Source organism: Aspergillus pseudotamarii (assembly GCF_009193445.1).
Source record: "Aspergillus pseudotamarii strain CBS 117625 unplaced genomic scaffold BDV38scaffold_14, whole genome shotgun sequence".
NCBI lineage: Eukaryota > Fungi > Ascomycota > Eurotiomycetes > Eurotiales > Aspergillaceae > Aspergillus > Aspergillus pseudotamarii.
This window is the reverse complement of record NW_022475028.1, coordinates 542,321-563,281: the sequence shown is the minus strand read 5'-3', so window position 1 is coordinate 563,281 and position 20,961 is coordinate 542,321. Positions and strand designations below refer to the sequence as shown.

The window sequence follows — 20,961 nt, the reverse complement described above, 5'->3', positions numbered from 1 at the left end:
CTTCCTTTTGCTCGGCCCTCCTCTCCCGTTCAACGATGGTCAAGAGCGAGTTTCCCAAACGGTGTTGAATACTGGCTTCAGCCGTTCAAATACTAAAAGTTCTCCGCATGAAGTACCTTAGGACATCCACAGATGCGATTGACATGCTTCTTGACTGCAAAGTAAATTGAATGAATGCATTCGTGCATCGTACCTTGGTATGGATGGAGGAAGTCACTGCAGAGTACTATGCGATATGAGGCTCGGGGAGGAATTCTAGAGCAATATCTGAAGAGAAAAACAACATGTACCCCTGCGTGAACACACAAAAAGCCTCCAGGCCATCCATGTCAGGCTCAACTCACGGTCCGAGCCTGATTCCATGGACCGTCTGAGTGTGATTCTTGAAATTGGGCACACTAGATGGAATGAAGTCGATGTTTCTCATCCCACATAGTCCGCACCTCCGAAATCCAGAGTCAAACGCCGCAAGCTCTTGCCCATGAATATTTTCGACGTGGTCCCATAGTTTATTGATTTTGCTCTTCCTTCTTTCACGATCAGCAAGAGGGAGACGAGTATCTGAGAGACAAAATGGACACTGCAGTGGGTCGTATCTGTCCGAGGAAGTTCCAGCGGTGAGTGAAAGATCGGTAGGCTGCGGCATGGTAATGCTCATGGTCTGTCTCCCTCGACGTGGGCTTTCCTTCCGGTTTTGCCACCGGACTAAAAGACGTATAAACTTCAACCTTCGAAGGTGAGCATCCACATCCTTCTCAGGGGGAGTAGAATAACACAACAGGCCCACCAATTCATTACGCTCAGCGATCTGGTAAGTTTGGGTAAGGCGAGGCTGCGCTTTGTTCTTATTGAAGTGCTCATTTCTCTCATACTGCTGGTTGAATATAGCGGTATCAGTACGCCGAAAGTGCCTTTGCCGATTCTTCTCTTTGGCCTCTTCTCGGAGCCTTGTAAGCATACTGCTCAGCTCAGCATCGGCTTGCTTCTTCCTCTCTCCAATCTCGGTTCCTGCAGCCTCCTTCAGAGTTTTATAGCCCTGGTTGTAGACTTCCGCAGTTAATGCGCGACAGACTCTGCGAAGCCGACGAACCTCTGGGTTTCTGGAGATTCTCTGAGCCTGAGCGTCTGTCAGTCCGATAGGTGCGGTGTTATCGGCAAGTAACGTAGCTGATCTGAGCTCGCGCTGGACAACCTCGTTTGATGGCCGTTTATGAAATGCAGCAGCGGTATCAAAGTCGACTATCTCGTTCAGATAGTATTTCACAGCATTGGATTCGTGATCGGCGACTTGGTCACGGACCGAGGATGGCGCAGTGTCTATTCTGATGCAACTGTTAGACTTAGAGCTTGGTGGTGTGGAGGATACTTACTGTTGATAGCATTTCTCCCACCGCGGCGAAGAACTTTTTGTGTTAGATTGTGTCTCTGGCCGCTTCGTACTCCGATTCGTTTGATGATTCGGCTCCAAGTCCTGGACTTCAGAGGCCGCAAGTCGGAAGTTCGGTAACCCTCCGGTGTATGTTCGGGCTCACGGAACACCGGTATGTCCAGCGTCTCTCTCTTGATCTTCAGTTGAATACCTTTGCGGTGGTCAGGAATTGGGGCAGTATATATATGCGATACGTCCTTAATAGTAGCGGCGAAAATGTCATCGTGTAGTGCAAGTGCCAGGAGCTGTGATAACAAGTCGAATATTAAATTGTCCTCGTGCTCGATAACAAATCTCTTCCTATAAATGGGTAAGGATGTGCTGCTTTAGCATGCTAGATTTGACTTACAGTCGAGGTTTCCTATCTTCCCCTTTGGTGTGCAAAAGTGTCACGATGGCGGCCAGGATATGGCGACGTTCGGGCACCAGGTTACGGACAACATAGAACTCCACGTGACGCCAAAGGATGGTGCCTGTCGTCTCATCTCCATTAAGATACCCATCATCTGTGACACTGGAGCAGTCGGACAGGTCGCCACCGTCGCTCATTGTGTCTATTTCTGAGTCGGTATACGCGCTGTCATCAGATGTTGCACATCCGCGCTTATCATCATCGCTTTGTATACCAGAGTCATGGCCTGAATCTGGTGGGACTTCTTTACTTGGCGGCGGAGATAGGGTCAAAGACCTATTAGCATCGTCCGACACGCCTCCAGCAGTGAGGATCGGGCTGCCGTCCGCCTGAAGTTGAACCGGATGCCTTGTATCAAAAAGCGATACTGCTCGACAGGCAGTAATGCTTGATAGGTTGAGACCCACCAAAGGGTAGAGACGTTGCTTTTCATCCGCGAATACTGAATCACAGTGCACAAGATGCGACACAAGGAATTGCAGAAGATCGTCCGATGCGGCTGTCTGCTTTGGCAATGGATGCCTACGCAAGCCCATGTTTGAACTAATAACGTTCATATACTAACATAGTCGGGGGGACCCGTCAGCCTTCTTGAGCAATCATATAGTGCAAGGCACTCACGTTAATGCAGTCTCTCTTCATGTCTGCATCCATCTCACGGTGATTCTTTAAGAAGTATAGCCTCTTCAAGGTCCTCCAGTAGTTGGCAAGGGCGCTATGGGCCTTGATGGAACCTTTAAAGTTCCTTTCGATCCAATCAAACCAGGAGTTCACATCTGCTGAAGTCATGCGTTCGAGGAGATCATCCGGATCAAGGTGTACCTCAGAGCAGAACCTGTCAATAATGGCAGTCAATGACATGCGACCGAGGGGGATATTGGCAGTTGTAGGATTACCTCGCCCATTTCCCTCTGACCGATGCTGCAGAGATATTGGTATTTGGAGAGTACTTGGTTAGCGTTGGTCCGTTTTCAAGATGCAGTTTACGCCGCTGGGCATAGTACAGGTACGACTTGTGGCCATGGCTGTCTTTATGGGAAGCATATTTTCTTCGGGGAAGGCCTGAGTATGTCATTGCACGAAGAAGATTGTGAAATGGGCGGCGAGCAAGAGATGAGCAATGAGATGAGCAAGAGGAATGATACCACGCATCCAGTAGGTAAGAGGACACACTCCACTTTATTTCTATCCAAAATGGGACTCCGCCGGTGACTCGGTGCTTCCGTGAACTACCATTACCGCGGGCATTGCAGAGTGACGGAGGCGCAGCGAATCTCGCTGAGTTGCCTCAGCAGTATACTCTGTAGATACTGAGGGACCCACATCTGGTGGACCTTGGCTTGGCTGTATCGCCGTTACGGCGCCGCCGGTGTAAGTTTGGCATTTAAGGCAGCGCATATTTATTTCCGTTTTAGGCTTAGCTTCCGGGGCCGAGGTGGCCGAAAATGGCGACCAGGATGGCCGTATTCGGCAACTCCGGCACCCAAAGGTACATTCTATATGTAATTAACAATAGCTGCTTATTTCCACCTTGATTACAGTAAGAATGCGCGGTTGTGAACGACATTGAAGGGTTTGGACTTTTTTCTCGTGAAACTTCTTTTGGGGCAGTCTTCACTTGCGCGCCTTATATTCTTTTTTCCTTTCCCTTTTTATTTGTTTAATTTTATTTTATTTCTCGTGCATTCCGTTTTACATCTTACTTGACTCAGTAGCAGAAGTTCAAGATATAAGCCTTACGGAACGATGTGTAGTTTCTTGAAGACAATTTGATTTCGTTGACCATGATCGTGATCATAAGGTACGTTAACTCAACATTGGATGGCATATCGGAGACTGAGGAAGACTTGGAAAAAGACCGGAGCATGCCAATCGTCTTTTTCCCGTCATCCGGACTGACTTAAGCAGCCAGTAAAGACACCACCGTACTCCACAACGAATCATAGGCTTGATACGTGTCGAGGTTGCTCATATATGTATGGCTAGAGATGCTGCGCAGCTGCGTGATCAACGTCGAAAGGTCGGTATCGGACGGGATATCGTAAACCATGGTAGCGAAGCGGCTCAGATCCAGTCCCTTGATCTTCTCAAATTCGTTGGCCGAGTATGCGGACTGGAACTCGCTGTATGCAGACTCGAAAATGACAGTAGAATCGGGAATATCAAGGTAGGATTCGTCAGGAACTGCACCGGGGTTTGTGACAATCTATATCGGTTAGTTTATTTAGTGTACTATCATGTAAGGGCGTAACGTACGTAGTTGTCAGGTCCAAGTCCGTCACTTTGCTTGATAGTCGAAGCCAAGTTCTTATAGTAGGTGACGGTATCAGCATTGTAATCGGTGGCGGCTTCGTCGAGGAAGATGCCATGCACTGCAAAGGAGGATTTTCCACTGATAGATGGCCATGCGGCGTAGGTCTGGATATCCTTTTCGACCTCGGAAATGTCTCGAGTTCCTTTCTGAGTGCTCACATAGCCGAGGACTAGTGCGTTGCCGTAGGAGGCGAGTCGGGGCACTGCTGCAAGGAAGTTCTCGTCGGAGGCAGTGCTTGAGCCAGGGCCATTATCGGGATTGATGATGATGGTGAATTGAACATCGGAATTGGCAACGATCCTGGCTTGGTTAGTTTCCCTGATATCGGCTTTGCTGGAGATAGACTTACAGTTCTTCCAGGGGCGTCCATGCGCCGGTTGATGGGTACAGGTAGTACGGGATGATGACTTTTGCCTTTGAAGTGCTGCTACCTGACGAAGAGGCAGGGACAGCGGTGGAGACAGAGGTGGATGCAGACGCAGAGGAAGACGCAGAGGAAACAGTGACGACAGAGGTAAAGGCGGAGCTGGAGCTAGAACTGGAGCTGGAGCTGGAAGTAGCTACAGGGGCATCGGAAGCCGGGACAACCGTGGGAGTAATGATGCTCAACACTGTTGAGCTAGCATCGATGTCTTCAGCAGCCAAAGTCGTTGTGACCACAGTCGTTGTGGTCACAGTCACTGTGGCAGCTGGAGCACCTGCTGCACATGCGCTAACTGGCGGAGCAGGTTGATGGAAGCCTCCAGGGCTATGTTGGCTATGTCGGTGACGGTAAGGAATATGCGCAGCATATGCCTGCTGGGACAAAAACGATATGCAGCCCAATGCGCCCACAAGGACAGTCGAGGGGCTGTTGAAGAGCATATTGAGAAGTGAAATATTCAAAAAGGAATGACTAGAGCTAATAGAAAGTAAGGAATGAAGGAGCGACTGAGTGTCTATGGAAGAAATCAACGCTTGCCAGAAGCTGTCGGATTGAAGTTCGAGAAAGAAATCATAACTTATAAGCAGACTCAAGAGAACTCGATCCAGTCGGATTAAATCTGACTAGTTAAGCGAGTCGATCTGACCTTCCCTAATTTCGACAATGTGATACAATAAGTGATCCTGAGTCCCACTTTTTTATATTATACCCGATCAAGCCAATTTAGTCTTAATAGACAACTCCATATCCATACTATGCAGAATATTATGTATTAGAATTGAATTGCTTTCAGAATGAAGTTACTTTCGATATGCTACAATATTTTTTTTACCCAACTAATCGAAGCATAGTATATAGAGGATCTGTATTAAGTTATGTTACTGTGTATAGACATGAGAGAAAGAAAGTGGATGGATCGCAAACCGTCCGAATTAGGAAAGGTTAGATCGACTCGCTTAACTAGTCAGGTCCGGCTCATAGCGAATCACGGGAGTTCTTCTCACTACCGGACGGATTTGCCGGGCTTCCATCAGTGTCTAGACCCAAATCCTCATCCTCGATGATGCTTAAGGAGCCATGCAGTCTACGGCCGAATCCTGGGTCTCAAAAGGTGCCCAGCTGCTCCAGTCACCCCAGCGCCCCGACCAGTGGAGGTGATCAATTTGAGACTCAGCGGGCTTGAGGAGGGAGTAGAGGTTGCGAAACTCGGAATGTGAGCGTGTTGGATACTATGATTGATGAATGTCTGCCATTGACGGTTGGAAGTGCGTTGGTCCAAGTGAGTGCCATACCCTAGGTCTCGGGGCTTTTTAGAATGAGATTAGCCGCAACGGGCACGTTAGGGTTGTAATAGAACCAACCAGGATAGGAGTTCTTGGGCCTTCACTAGTACAGAGTACTACAGGTGCTAAGGCAGCTGTGCAATGAATCTGCAGGAGATTATATAACTGTAGGCTGCCCTCTAGATCACGTGGTAGAAAGCTGAAAACGGGTTGCGCAGTATTATGTGCTTGTCTGTCCAAGTTCTTGATTTTATCTTCTTCACTTTTCAAGATATCCCTGTTTCATACACATTATGTAGTATTTAAGGTCACAACTCTATAAAGTACCATCCACAATCCAATCTTAGCTCATATTTCATTCCACGTCTCAAGAATGAAGAGAAAACATCACAACGGCATGGACAATATCCCAAAACAAAACTGAAGATAGCCTTACCTACGTCCTGAGGACTCGGATAGACGCTATATATATTTATATTTATACTAATTAAGCGGCCTGTTATACGTCGTTCGCACATTCGATATTAGCCGCTAGGGACTTGCAATACGATGACGAACGGTCCCTTCTGTCGCACTACATGTCATTATATATAATTAGTAGTTATAGGCGTCATAGAACTACAATGATACTAATAAAGAGCATAACCTTGACTTAGCAATAGAACACTTTCCTATAAGCTTCCCAACCACATTTTTGTCATTTCCTTTATCCTGACCGAAAGATTTACTTAACAAGGAAGGCCCTCGTTATCTTGGAGTTTAGGTTCTGGTGGCCAAGAAAGGGCTTACGGCTATTGAGTTTAAGCTTGTTTGCGAGAGGTTTATGTTTTGGACGAGAGGCGTTTCTTGATTTGGGTTTGAGTTTCTTGAGACCTGTTAAAGGAGGCTTATTCAAATGTTTCTAGATTGGAATCATGACTTTGGTACTTCTGGTCGTAAGATTCCATGATTTCCTGACCGTGGTGGGAAATGGATTTGCTTGTTTGCGAAATGTCGTGTTCCAAATATGATAAAAGATAGGTTGACGTGATGTCCTGGTCACAACGCGCAGAGGAAGCATATATATCTGAGGCATTGTATATACTTGCAAACTCCTTCCAATGATTTGCTCAGGGCTCGACTATAGCTTTCAGATGCATTTGGTGGAGCCTACCGTTTTCTACACTCACTAGATTGGTGTACGTTGTCTCTTCTATCTTCTACGTTTGGGGTGACTGGAATTGGATCAGACATTAATGTCTCCGGATTCGGATGTAATGTGAAGCAGTTGTACTTGAGAGGCGAGGTTTGGTTTCAAGAATTGAGCCTGGTCTCTCACCCCGTATCATCGATTTGCACATCTCCACAGCAATGACATATCTGTTCAGAAGCCGAATTCTGGGTATACCAAAGAAGTATGGTGAAAGTCGCGCTGGTCACCTGTGGTGGTGAGTCTGACAGGATGCCATAATATGCATAAACTTGGGACGGCCAATCTAATGTTATCGTCCACAGTTTTTGGCATAGGCCTTGCCGTCTCCAAGTCACTTGCAACCCAAGCTTCGCAGATCGCTGTGGTGGACGAACTCCCTACCGGGGAAGGTATCGCCGCATAGCTGAATGGCATATTTGCCCTCGCGAACGTCACCGTCTATGATAGTACTGGGCAGGCTTTCGTGGCTGTATGGCAGAGATATGTTCGACTGGATTCTAGTGCATCTACATTTACTTTCTTCTCCGCATGTCGCTCAAGCTGCTTGTTTATCGTATGATTAGGCCTCACAAATGCACGGAAATCCGAGAGCAATTGATTCCTCACGAGCATTTCAATGAATGAGGATGGGTTACCACCCTGTCCTGAAGTTAAGTCGAGCCATGTGAACCTGGTCGGCGTGATCTACACCACCTACCTAGCGGTATACTTTTCTCGGAAACAGGAAAATATTCTTCCAAAATGGCTGATAAATGCCATGGTCTCACCGGCGTGTTCCTGGGCTATTTTGCTCCCGTCCACACCGTGTCAAGGCATGTGTCTTTCGTATTCATGCGATCCATAGCTCAGCACCTTTTCCTGGACAACGGAATCCTCGTCAATTGTATTAGTCGCAGGGTTGTCAAAATCAGACTGATGAGTGAAGAGATATGGACCCAGATTCCGGCCGAATGCATGACGTCCACCGAGCAGATAGTGAACATGATTAATTCCCTCCTCCGAGACAGATCATATGGACATGCAGTGGAGATTCTTGATAATAATCCGGCCGTTAATGATGGACCTCCGATTCAAAAGGAGCAATTACAGAAATTGGTGCCATCGCGGAGCGAATCCAGATTAGCTCCGAGTGAAATAATCTTCAAGTCTGAATCCTTGCCGTCGGCGGTCCGTCCATCAGGCTATCAGTGTGTAAGGATTTTCGGGAAATGCAGAAGTGGAGCAGGATTGCTAGCCCCGACGGAATATATTAGATTGTGAGACAAGCATCTGACTAACGTATCCCGAGATAAACGGTTCGCTATTAGATAATAGTAACGGTTCTTATTTTGAACTGTTGAAAGAACTAGTGCGCTCGTCATTGTCTACTAGTGTTGTGCATTATCTCGCCATTGTTCTCGATATTTGGTCCCTGCAGAAGTCGTTATCTGAGGGTAATATGGCGGTGGGAGCCAAACAAGAGACGGCGTCTTTCTTACGTTAGTCAAGCTAGCTGCAGATGGTATATGGATGGCCCGTGTTCCTATTGCTATCAAGTGCGTCATATAGCCTTGTTGCACTCGGCTAAGGATTAGTTATATAAAAGAATTGAGTAACATGAATATATAAAACAAAACCACTCGAGGACCACTTCCAGCATACTTTCCCTGCGGGTATACCATCCATTCGGTTCAACTGAACGGGAGACACGGCTTCCAGGGAGACTCTCCACAAGAACAATTGAGTTATAGGCAGATTAGGATATTGAATACTATCCAGTATTAAGCTCAAACCCTGTCCATAGACACCCCCGATAAGGCAGGTACCAGCAGGGAGCCATGGACTGATTTCGTTGATGATTGAGCCGCTTATCACCGAATCCGTCGGTGATCGACAACCCTAACCATTAGGGGCTTTCCTGTCAGTCCACCCAATCCGCTTGCCCCGTCTTCTCTGCATGCGAAGTGGAGAGCGACCCAAATCAGGTTGGGCGCGGTGATTTGCCCGAATTCAGCATGGCATTGGCCCTCATTATTTAATTGTGAAACCTGGTTGGGTTGTCGAGAATAGTGCCTTGGTGAATGGAGACATTCTGCTTTTCCTTAGAAGTCGAGAAATTGAGTATTTCGTGATAAGGGAGGTGGGGAATTGGCGAGTGGTCGCAGGCAAAGTGACATCGCTCGAGTTTAGTGAGGAAGGCTGAGGGCGGCTGCTGATACAGCGACCAAGAATCTCACCGTGCGTCTGATAATGACAGGGTCATTTGCTGTCTCAGTTTTATGTTTGCTGGATTTGGTAATTTTGAGATCATGGAAACCCTGATCGAAAATTCTACTCATGTGCAGGTTGTAGAAATCCGGTGGAAAGTGGAATGCATAGTACGTACATAGTGGATTATGTCGAGAAATCAGATGTTCGTTCAGGGACAAACGGTGATCTTCAGGACTCCGACGGTTCGTCTCCATAAGAATAAATGGCCTCGTATCTCAGGCACCGCAGCCCATGTGACGGAGGAAGTTGTTGACCTCGCGACTACTAGTAATCAAGACTAGGACTAGTATGGAAGTATGAGGGACACAGCCAATCAGAGATCCATACAGTACTTTTACCCCAAGTTGAGGTTAAGCGTGGGTCCATTTCTTTCCCCCTCCCAATTTCATTTCCTTCAATCATCGTTCGGCCTTCCTTCGGTCCTCCTCACAGGCTCCCAGATAGATTGGTTGCATTGATGATTTGATCACCTTCTTCACTGCTCTTGGGCCTTCTCGACCCAGGTACCCCTGTGCCTCCCCCCCTCCTTCAATACTACACCAATCCGGGTGAATGGCGATCGCCGGACCGATATCGAATGGGCGATGGATGTCCTCCTTTACACCAAACGGAGATATCCGTCTACTTCAATTAATCTGCGATATGGAGGTGGCGATCAGCAGAACCAGACCAGAGGTCTTGTCCTAAACAAGCAATGACCATTTCCGCCGTAGCATCCGGGACCAACTTGCCCTTGCCAGGGTTGAGACATGGGGCAGAGTGCTTGTTCCTCTCACCTAATCAGCTCACCTTTCAGGTACACTCGTCCATTGGGATCTTGGCGCCAACGCACTTGCTACCTCTTCTTACACCGTAGTGGATGAGCTTGTAACTGGGCCAAGAAAGCTTACTGGATGACAAGGATCTTCGTCGCTCCATGCCTAGACGAGAAACACTGCCTTGTGCTGCTGATGTGGACCGCGTCTCTCCTGAACCGGAGTCCGTTGATTATCACCACGGCCATCATGATGTCCACCGGTGTAGACAAAGCTATAAAGGAGCGCTTTCCAGCTGCCCTGAGTAGCTCATCACTCTCTCATCCTCTCCAACAAGAGTCTGAGTTCGTCTAGGCTTGCGCTTGTCATTCTTTCACATCTAATCTAGTCTTTCGCTCCTTTTCTGTCTTCTTGACATATAGCCTAGAGAGCAATCACCATGGTTGTCTTGAGCAAAGTCGCTGCCGTCGCGGTCGGCCTCTCCACCGTCGCCTCTGCGTTGCCCACCGGCCCCTCTCACTCCCCCCATGCTCGTCGGGGATTCACGATCAACCAGATCACCAGACAGACTGCCCGCGTCGGTCCTAAGACCGCCAACTTCCCCGCGATCTACAGCAGGGCCCTTGCCAAGTATGGCGGTGCTGTGCCTGCGCACCTCAAGAGCGCAGTCGCCTCGGGTAGCGGTACTGTCGTGACTTCTCCCGAGCCCAACGACATTGAGTACTTGACTCCTGTCAACATCGGTGGTACAACCCTGAACCTCGACTTTGACACTGGCTCAGCCGATCTGTGAGTACTAGGTGGTTCTCCACATTTTGGAAAAATGCTCGACTAATGATATTCCAGCTGGGTCTTCTCCGAGGAGCTCCCCAAGTCCGAGCAGACCGGTCACGATGTCTACAAGCCTTCTGGCAACTCCACCAAGCTCGCTGGTGCTAGCTGGGACATCAGCTATGGTGACGGCAGCAGTGCCAGCGGTGATGTTTATCAGGACACCGTCACTGTGGGCGGCGTCACTGCCCAGGGCCAGGCCGTCGAGGCTGCCAGCAAGATTAGCGACCAGTTCGTTCAGGACAAGAACAACGACGGTCTCTTGGGTCTCGCTTTCAGCTCGATCAACACTGGTATGGCATCCTTCGGTTGCACAACGTCGATGTCTGGTATTGGCTAACAAAGACTACAGTTAAGCCCAAGCCCCAGACTACGTTCTTCGACACCGTCAAGGACCAGCTGGACTCCCCCCTGTTCGCTGTGACCCTGAAGTACCATGCCCCTGGCTCCTATGACTTTGGCTTCATCGACAAGAAGAAGTTCACTGGTGAACTCGCCTATGCCGATGTGGACGATTCCCAAGGCTTCTGGCAGTTCACTGCTGACGGTTACTCTGTCGGAAAGGGCGACGCCCAGAAGGCCCCCATCACGGGTATTGCTGGTGAGTCCCAATCCAAACGCAAATCGATCAGGTCTGGATATCTACTAACACCTCTCTCCAGACACCGGTACCACCCTCGTCATGCTCGATGACGAAATCGTCGACGCCTACTACAAGCAGGTCCAGGGTGCCAAGAACGACGCATCCGCTGGAGGCTACGTCTTCCCCTGCGAAACTGAGCTCCCCGAGTTCACCGTCGTGATCGGCTCCTACAACGCTGTCATCCCCGGCAAGCACATCAACTACGCCCCTCTCCAGGAGGGCAGCTCCACCTGCGTCGGCGGTATCCAGAGCAACTCTGGCCTCGGCCTCTCCATCCTGGGTGATGTCTTCCTCAAGAGCCAGTACGTCGTCTTCGACTCTCAGGGTCCCAGACTCGGCTTCGCCGCCCAGGCTTAAATGCCCGACTAATGCGGGCTCCGTGCTCTAATGCACGACCTAACTCTAATGAACCGACCCCCTAGCGGGTGATCTGGCTCGTTGTTGGAGATGAGTAATTTGATCTACCGATGTATCTATTTCTTCTTGTATATGGCGACTTTGATTTATGAGAGATGGTTTGGAATGCGGGACATATTGATGGATGATTGCGGCTGTCTTTCTTGGACCTCTGTATATATGACCACGTCGATCGTTACGCGAGAGGGCAGCTTTCAATTACATAACACAATCCATCATATTATAACTAACTACACACTATCTCATTTATGGATACGAATCTACTAGATAGATACAGGGATACCTCCGTCATGCAATTGCATTGAATCCCAAGCAGGTCCCGTTTCAGATATAATCCACCAAAACTCTATCTACCACCCCAGCCCTACCAATGCAACAGTCAATCTATGTCCCGAAACAAAGACATACAGACTCGGAGAACACCCCCTCAACATCACTCTAATTCTATTACATTCTCGATCCCCATCCCCCATCCCTCACTCACACATACTTACATCTAACAAACCCCCCTCATGTGTAAGCAAAAAACACAAAAACCCCAAAACAACCCTCAAACATATATAAATCCAAAAGATATCCGCTCTCCTAAATCTATACTATACTATAGTAACAAAATATAAAACTTATGTTCAAAACTCAAATCACATGTCAAATCCCCCACTCCTGGATTAACATTGACTACGTAACTGTAACGGTAAATCTCCGGCCGATCTCCGAGCTGTCAGATAAGGTGAAACGTGCCGGAACGGTTTTTTTGACTCGTGTCAGGTATGACACGGATTACCTGATTAAATTTTTGTGGAACTATGTAGTACCCTTTGTTTTTTCATTTATTTATTTTTTCCATTTTGGTCTGTCTTTCGCTTGTGGAGCTTTGTTTCGTGATGGTTTATTAGGGGTTGTTGGGTGGATGAATGTATGGGGTATTTTAGCTGGTTGATTAAGGTTTTCTTTTCTTTTTCTTTTATTTATTTATTTTTTTTTTGGACGTGTTGAGGGAAAGTGATTACGGATGGAATGGATCTTTTAGATATATTTGAACTTGTTATTGTGAATTGGTAATATCGTAACGTTCATTTGTACATTAGGGTATTTTGTCTCTTTTAATCCATTGCATTATTTGCAATTCCTATGTGACTGGTGGTGGTGGATATCTGTCGTGGATTCATGTGATTTACGATGATTGCAAGAATTGAGACGAGATGGTGCCGCCGCCGGTGGACTCCAGATTGTCGGTGTGTCCGTCGTACTGTTCATTAAGGAGGACTTCGAGCATGTCGAATTCGCCCACCATCGGTCCTGTGCCCCCTAGACCCTGATCCACTATGGTGGAGCTATTGAAGAATTGATCGAGCGGTAGAGCAAACCAGTCCGGCAGTCCGCCAGAGTCCTGCATCGACTGCGATGGAACGTTCGAGCCGTCCAGGTCCCCTGCGGGGGGCGTTGCATTCGGGTCATAGTAGTTATGATACACGGATGGCGGTGGGGGCATAAATGAAACGTTAATATTTGACGAGTTGATCGGCTGTGCCGGGATTCCAGCCAGTGGGTCATGCACCGAAGTCATCGGAGTGCCAGTCGAGTGACCATTACTGTCGACATAGCCCATATTCTGTGTCGAGTTTTGCCCTGGCGTCCAGCCATTGCCCGTGCCGCGGTTTTCGCGTGGACGGGGTGATTGTGGTCGGGAGGTTGGTGCAGACGCGCGGTCATGCTCGCCGTCGTTGCCCCGATCCATCGGTGCGAATCGCAGGAACCGAGTACGAATGCTGGTCGTGAGCAGCTCTAGTAGTCGGGCAATTGCGTGACTTAGGTGGACATCGTCTACCACATGCGTCCGTAATGCTTCCACGGTTCGGTCTTGGAGGTCCAAGGAGACGCGAACGTCATCTTCTCTTGCACCAAGAGTGAATGTCTATTTCGTTAGTCCGAATAGCATAAACCCTGTAGACGATAAGACATACCTTAAGAATGAAAATCATCCCGGATAGAATTCGGAAGTAGGTCCTAACAGGTGCGTGCTTGAGGTGATCCCCAGGAATAAGCTCCTCCAGTACGGTCTGCAGAATCCTGCGCGACGCGTCAACGACCTCTTGGATATACTGTTCATTGACACGGTATAACTCCATGAGCACGTTGAACCAGCTATTGGCTGAAGTCGCCCCAGACCCTGGTCTTGCATTTTGGGCGGCTTCGTTCGACATGGTCGTCCACCGATCAACTACAGCCTGTAGAGCCAGAGAATTGACATATAGCCCTGGACGGTGTTAGTCTTCATCAGAGTGTGGGTTAGAAGAGCAGCTTACGAGTATATTCGTACTCAATCATCAAGAGCATCCTCATTGGAGGTGCAACTGTGACTGTCAGCGTTGATCAACGAACCGGATTATAGAAACTCACGATCAAGAGTGTCAATGTTCTGTCGCCATTCCCGCAAGAATGGCTGGAATCTGTCAATTTGATCTCGATATCGACCACTGCGGATCAACTCTGATGTTTGTTCGTTGGACGCGAACAGGAGTTGATTACTCTGATACATAATCTTCGTAATTCCGATCCAACAATCGTGCATTTTGTCAATGTTCGCATCACCGCCTTTGACGTTGGCTACATTCGTCGGCTGGATGTCATTGGCATATTGAGGGAGAGGAAGCATTGACGGGATACCGATGCGGCCACTGCTCTGCGTGTTGTACACAAGGATGAGGCGACGAAGCCGCCGCTTCCGTGTATGCTCAGCTGGATATTCGCTCGCCGCCTTCGCGTCGTTCTTTTGATCGAACACTCCCAGCTCGAAGGCTAAGGCTTGTGCTGTGCTAAGTAACATCCAAGACATTCGATCGGACCGCCAAGCAGGTTCCAGCCACTTCTGAAAAGCAAGTCGGCCTTCTGCTGAGGCATTTGGGTTACGATTCAGGATATTGTCGGGGTCCATTTCTGAATCCTTTTCGAGCCGTGTTTGACCTTGGGCATCCAAGTCCAGTAGTGTGTTCTCGTCGTCACCCGGGGGGAAATGTAAATTCCGTGGGTGCCAGTCTGTTAGAACCAATAGAGCTTCGATGGTTCCCAGCGATCGCAGGTTGCCCTTGAGATTCACTTTCGCCGATGTGGGTGCTAGGTCGAACGAGCGTGGTTTGCTGATTCCCATACTATCCCCACCGAACTTTTCTTGACCCCAAAAGAGACGTTCAATCATTCCACGTAGATACGACCAGAGCCGGTCATGGATGTAAAAGGAACGGGTATATGCTCCGTCTCCCTTGGGTTTCATATGCCGTGATGCTGTTGTAAGAATCGTAACGGCTAGCACAGGCTCGTCAGTGAGTAAAGTACGATGTGTAGAAAAATGAGAGAAATCAGGAATGACGATAGGGCTCAAATGAGCAAGATGTTTGTAGTAACTACTCAAGTCAGTGGGTTATACCTCGAAAGAAAGGAAGTGACATACTATGCAACATAAGCCATGGCTTCCTCAACTGAAAGCCAGCCAGCACGAACGAAACGCAATCGTGACCAGGCTTTAACAGCATCCGCAAAGCCTGGGTCCTGGAGGCCTTCCGAAGGACCTGACTGGCCACGGCCATCAGAGGCTTGATGATCTACCGAGCCCGATCCAGTCGTTGGGAAATAGTTATTCATCTGCATTCCAGATCTGGCCGGTCTCGAGAACGAGCCTCCTGCGCTTCGGGGTGTGCCAGCCTGGGTAAGAGGGGATATGGGTGAGTTGAAAGACGAGACAGACTGCCGGGCTGCATAACGATTTTCAAGGCTTTGACGATTAAGATCTTCCGTCCGTCCTGCAGCCTCGGACAACAGGTGTAACGCATCATGGCTGTTACTGATTGCAGGTGACAGCAGCTCGACCGCGGTACGATTCATCATGGTTTGCCCACCATCAAGACCAAAACTAGTTGTTCGGTCCCCCAAGGGATACACCAGTCGGGTATTTCGTGCATCGGGGAAGTGTGTCGTAGATGAAGGGGTGTTTGGCGTGAACCGATGGCTGGTGGTAGTGGTAGTGGTCGTCGGCTGGGGTACCTGAGTGGTGGCCGTGGGCGATCGCTCGGACGACCACTTCTGCTGCGGAATGGCACTACTGCTCTCGAACGACGCCGGCTCAGGCTGCGCGTAGGACGACGATCCATCACTGGGAGAGCCATTGGATGCGGGCTCCCCGATCATCATTCTCTTATCGCGTCGGAGTACGCCATCTACAGTCTCCTCGACTTCCGAGGGTTTGCGCTTGCGCCGGGTGGCGGAGAACTCGCAACGCTTGCTTTCGCGACGACATCGTACACAGGGTGGAGGACGGGGATTGTCGACACCTACGACGCCTGTCAGCGGTCATAACTCTACCGAATTAAGGGACTAGGGGGGGAGGGGCATCGTATGATGGCGATGTGAGGGAGGACAGCGCTTACTGCCAAGATCACACTTCACCTTGCGTTTCCGACAAGGGTCGCATGCCTGATACCCGCGGCGATGCTGGGCCTGGGGTGACGGGGACTTCTGATGCTGGCTGTTTTGGGTATAGAGACCGCTGTCAGGTTGTGTATTGCTTGCTGCCATCATGTTCTCCAAACCTCCAGTAGTGCCGCCCTTTGCCGGCGCACAAAGTGGATTATGGTCAAGTTGGGGGTTGGAGAAAGCCGATGCAAAGCGAGCGCTCCGTGAGAAAGCGGTGGGGTTAGCGGGTATTTATCAGGCACGAGGGCTCGCCTTCTTTCTTTCCCATGGGCAGGAATTGGATTTCCCTCTGTATTCGCACAACGAAGAACGGGTGGTCCTCTCTTCAAACCATCACAAGAGTCAGTCAGACCGACAAGTTTGCAATTGGGAATGGATTTTGGAAGAAATCACAGTAACCACGGAAAGTCGATAAATGGGGAAGGAAATGCGGGGTAGCCGAACGTCAAATTTAATTATATTTGCAATGAATTTCCTGAACAGTGATATCTGTTATCAATAGTAATCAGAATCCCCTTTAGACTCAACACTAATGGTTCTTCTTCCCGGTCGGTTCCCATTCCCGCCAGTCGTCATTTTATTTTATTTTTCTTGGTTCGTTCCAGTGCAATCCCATTGTATGTCTAGTTGAAAATACAAGAAAAAAATATCATCATACTTAATCGTACAGATCGATGGAAATGCTCAAACATGGATATCAATCACCCCGTCACAAATGCTTACATATGCAAAATATATTCCACCCAGATCATGGTTAGACAAGTTGAAGAAAAAGGAAAGAGAAGAAATGATCACGGCGGAGACGCCCACGGGTCAGCAAGATAAGCCAGCCCCCTTTAAGCAGATCTAAACCACCACGAGGGACTGGGCCGGGTTTAGGCCACCTGAGAAGCAGACGTCGTGTTCAAGACAGGGATACGCTTCTTCCCCTTGTCAAGCGCGACATCCCCATTGGATTTCGCCAACGAACTCATCATTTTCCGGGGTAAGTTGGATTCGCTGTATGCAACGCTGTCTTCGCTCCCGCGTCTTGACATACTGGGGGTCAACCGGCCCGGTAGCAGGCCTCGAATCCCCCCAGCCTTCCGTGCGGGGATTTCTGCTGTCCCTGCAGTCAGCACGTACAGCAGATACTTCAAGTTGGGGAGCGTATGTCGGATGTCAAGCACTCGTATGCCCTGCTTATTCAGGAGGAATTCGATGTTTTTATTTAGCAGAAACACCCCATATTCGAACCGGTAATGGACGTTGACCGGGTACAGTGGGTACGTCCGTTGCGGGAGTGAGATTGACACTGGGTCCTGGATCTGCGAGTTGGAGAGATACGGATTTATCGGATAAGGCATGGATACGGATAGATAGAAAGACAGGAGATAAACCAAATGTGCAGTATACCCCAGGGCGGCTGCAACAGCGTCCCGATGAATATCGGTGAAGTTCGAGTTCGGCAGGGCAATGCCCGCGATGGTAAACGCGAGCGGTTTGTCGGGGATCGGCTCAATGGGATAGATGGCTAGCAGATCCTCTGAGATGCGCCGGATTTGGCCTTTGGAGTCTTCTGTCTCCTTTTCCAATAGTTTAGTGCTGGAGCGCAGCTTCTCCTGCGCATCGGGAAGATGACTACGAGCTCTTTCTTGTGTCTGGCGCCCACGCGCCATAGCCTCCCTCCTCGCGCGTAAACTAGCGATCAGTTCTTCCTTACGTTTGCTAGCCAAGCGAAGTTGTTTCCTCTCAGACACAACTGCCTGTTTCGTCAGGGCCACTTTATCCCGAGCTCGTGAAGCCTCGCTAGTCACGGCAAAAGCTTTCTGGTTCCTGTCTAGAATGGAACTTATCTGAGCCTCCAACTTGTCCCTAGTGATTAGTGCATCTTGAATGCACTCATCTAGGTTTGCTAGCCGCATGAGCGCGTCGTAGGACGAAGTCGGCAGCGCATTCCTATCAGAAGCTTTGGATGCTTTCGCAGGCAAAGGTACCCAAACCGGCGGAAGGTCAGTCAGATTCCCATAGACACCGTCCGCAAAATGGAAAAGAACAGAGTTCGACGGTAGCGGTTGGTGGAAGCTATCCAACGACTTTCCCAAATACTGTAGGGACTGTAGATGTAACTGCAGTTCCACCAACAGCATATACTCTTCCATAGCAGCAGTCTTCGCCCATAGCTTGAGAGTAAGGTTATCCGATCGCGAGACCAAGGGCCCGCGCATGTTCAGGTCGAAGGACTGGAAGCTGGGGTTCGTTGCATCCTTCACGACCTCGCTTACATACACCGGCTCTTCGATCTTATCGCAATGCATGGAGAACCAGGTATCTGCCATTCGACTCCTCGTAATGTCCTCCAGTTTTACTTGTCTTGTGCGCGGATTGGGATCGCTCCAAGGTAAAGTGTTTCGCCTTTGTGGCTGTCGCTGGGGAGGTGGCTCCCGACTAATACACTTATCGCCGGCTGCATTGACAGATTTTAGATTTGTGAACGAGCGAGAGTGGTTCAGGGGGCGACTCGCATCCTGTGCAAGAATCTTCGACGGCGATTGGAACGAGTTGGGGATGTCTTCGTCATCAATAGTTTTCCCCCGAGTCCTGCTCGGGGGCTCGACAACAAGATTACGGATTGAGATGCCTTGTAGATGGCGAAGCTTGCGATTCTAGAAAACAAGCCTATCAGCTTACCTCCAGACCAATTGGCGGAGATTCTACTGTGGGATGGAATTACCGATGGGAACAGCCAAGATCTCTCGCGACGATTACCAGCATCATCATGGCCTATGCCTTCCGAGGTAATAGTCAGCGACATTGCGGCAGTTTGATTGTTTAGTGGATGTGCGCAGTCATTCTATGTGCAGTCCCAAAGTCTATAGCGTGGAATGTAAAAAAGTTCAATAATTAAGTATAACAAGGATGAGATGTGCGCTAAACTTGAAGGCTCATTAAGAATGAAGGAAGCTTAAACACAAGCATCCATTTGCTCTGCGGAGGTTGCAGCGGGTTTGGCCCATTTGGTTTGGTTTTATTGGGTTTGGTCTCCCCGTCGAAAAATTGATCCGCGCGCTCGCTCTTTCCAGCTTCCGACCCTCCATCAACTTCACCACACCTCACCTCTCCTTTCCCCGAATCGCTATGCACTAGAGGGGACAACATTCTACTCAAATTAACCTCAAGATCGATCAGTAAGAGAGACGCAGCAGTGCGTTTCTGGCCGCAATGGCCTCACAGTCCGTCACCAAGCCGTTCCAGAAGATCCTGGACCCGACCAAAATCGGGACATGGAATATCGTCCGTCGCCCGCCAATCGAGAACCATACCGTGATCCAGGGAAAAGCGCGGGAACAGAATTCGAATGCTTTCAAGACACACCAGTGGAAGGAAGGAGTCCGGTTACGAAAGGCCATCAATGCCATTACGCACGGGAAGAACATCTTCGTCTATCATAACATCCGCACCAACCAGGTTGTCTACTCATTGACGCGGTATCTGGAGGTAAGACTACCTCCTTTTCATCCTTGTGCTCGTTCTGTAATTTCACAGAAGCATATGCTAAGGTGTATATCTCCTTTAGAAAAATAGTGTCCTCCGTCAGCTAGTATACCACGGCAAAAAGACCGTCCCCGCTACACTCCGAAAGGACATGTGGGTGCCTTACTACTCCGTCCATTTCGATGAGCCCAAGGTCGGTCTCCGTGCCTACCACCTTCTCCGCGAATTTGCCATGCAGCGCCAACTCGCCCCTCCTCGTGAGATGATCACCATCAGCGAAAGGTTCCTGGATCAGAAGCGACCCAAAGACCCCGAGGGAGCCAAGAAGTTCGACGAGAAGTATGCAGACAAGGTCGGCTGGCTGATGGAGAAGAAATACCGCGCTCGTGCCTTGATGGACCAGAAGGCTACCAGTGTTGCCGATGTGTCGGCCGTTCTGGCCATCCAGGAAGAGGAGATCGCGAATGGTTTCGCTGATGGCAAGAGGGGATACCTCACTCGCACTGCTAGACGGCGCCGCAGGGAGGCTCGTGCGAAGGAGACTGCTAAGGCCGCCGAGCAAGTTGAGCGTGTGACTCAGCTGGAAAAGACCTTGAGCACAGCCGAGGTCGAATACAAGGTCCAGGAGACTGAAAGCACGAACGGACTGGAAAGCAATGGCGTCAAGATTCTCTGGACTGATGTCCACGATGCTCGTCTCGCTGAATCTTGGCCTGAGCGTGTCCGCCACGGTGAACTCGACCTGACCCGTGATCACGTTATGCCAGGACAGAAGCCCAACTATGGTGTGGAAATTCTTGCTGATGAGGCGTTTAAGGAGAAGCAGCCGGGGCAGAAGGCCTAAGGGCTATAAGAAGACGTGTATTGAATACTGATGGAAACTTGTGTGGATATTACCTTGGAAAGATGTATTCGTTCTTCGCATATACAGATTTGTATTTTTAGATGATGCAATGGCGTTTAGCAGATTGTCAATTTATTACTACTTCTCCCCCTAGTTATAATCTACATGGTGGGACATTTGCTGTTGTTCCGATTATCTACGAAGACCCATATTAACTTCTATTGGT

The 20,961-nt window shown here is 49.2% G+C and overlaps 6 protein-coding genes across 6 annotated transcripts; 2 read left to right on the top strand and 4 right to left on the bottom strand.

The window, feature by feature from the left end:
* Positions 1-340: 340 nt before the first annotated feature.
* BDV38DRAFT_269677 (uncharacterized protein) lies at positions 341-2,916 on the bottom strand (the record flags this gene model as incomplete). Its single annotated transcript, XM_032057009.1, has 5 exons — positions 341-1,317; positions 1,371-1,729; positions 1,779-2,401; positions 2,463-2,676; positions 2,738-2,916. The coding sequence occupies 5 exons, from the start codon at positions 2,914-2,916 to the stop codon at positions 341-343; spliced, it is 2,352 nt and encodes a 783-aa protein (XP_031915972.1).
* An 825-nt stretch (positions 2,917-3,741) lies between these two features.
* BDV38DRAFT_291161 (spherulation-specific family 4 protein) lies at positions 3,742-5,019 on the bottom strand (the record flags this gene model as incomplete). Its single annotated transcript, XM_032061678.1, has 3 exons — positions 3,742-4,047; positions 4,098-4,455; positions 4,505-5,019. 3 exons carry the CDS (start codon positions 5,017-5,019, stop codon positions 3,742-3,744), a joined length of 1,179 nt encoding a protein of 392 aa, XP_031915971.1.
* A 5,110-nt stretch (positions 5,020-10,129) lies between these two features.
* On the top strand, positions 10,130-12,141 carry BDV38DRAFT_241488 (pepsin-like aspartic protease). The gene is made up of 4 exons (XM_032054024.1): positions 10,130-10,848; positions 10,906-11,183; positions 11,243-11,491; positions 11,553-12,141. The coding sequence occupies exons 1-4, from the start codon at positions 10,499-10,501 to the stop codon at positions 11,888-11,890; spliced, it is 1,215 nt and encodes a 404-aa protein (XP_031915970.1). The 5' UTR covers positions 10,130-10,498; the 3' UTR covers positions 11,891-12,141.
* An 844-nt stretch (positions 12,142-12,985) lies between these two features.
* BDV38DRAFT_241485 (Zn(II)2Cys6 transcription factor domain-containing protein) lies at positions 12,986-16,730 on the bottom strand. The gene is made up of 6 exons (XM_032054023.1): positions 16,372-16,730; positions 15,399-16,275; positions 14,351-15,351; positions 14,257-14,304; positions 13,915-14,207; positions 12,986-13,865 (listed from the first exon to the last, which is right to left on the bottom strand). The coding sequence occupies exons 1-6, from the start codon at positions 16,520-16,522 to the stop codon at positions 13,125-13,127; spliced, it is 3,111 nt and encodes a 1,036-aa protein (XP_031915969.1). The 5' UTR covers positions 16,523-16,730; the 3' UTR covers positions 12,986-13,124.
* A 403-nt stretch (positions 16,731-17,133) lies between these two features.
* BDV38DRAFT_291159 (putative UV radiation resistance protein (UVRAG)) lies at positions 17,134-19,344 on the bottom strand. The gene is made up of 2 exons (XM_032061677.1): positions 19,131-19,344; positions 17,134-19,062 (listed from the first exon to the last, which is right to left on the bottom strand). Exons 1-2 carry the CDS (start codon positions 19,209-19,211, stop codon positions 17,293-17,295), a joined length of 1,851 nt encoding a protein of 616 aa, XP_031915968.1. The 5' UTR covers positions 19,212-19,344; the 3' UTR covers positions 17,134-17,292.
* A 194-nt stretch (positions 19,345-19,538) lies between these two features.
* BDV38DRAFT_41921 (mitochondrial 54S ribosomal protein mL67) lies at positions 19,539-20,956 on the top strand. The gene is made up of 2 exons (XM_032063318.1): positions 19,539-19,894; positions 19,974-20,956. The coding sequence occupies exons 1-2, from the start codon at positions 19,619-19,621 to the stop codon at positions 20,733-20,735; spliced, it is 1,038 nt and encodes a 345-aa protein (XP_031915967.1). The 5' UTR covers positions 19,539-19,618; the 3' UTR covers positions 20,736-20,956.
* The last annotated feature ends 5 nt before the right edge of the window (positions 20,957-20,961 follow it).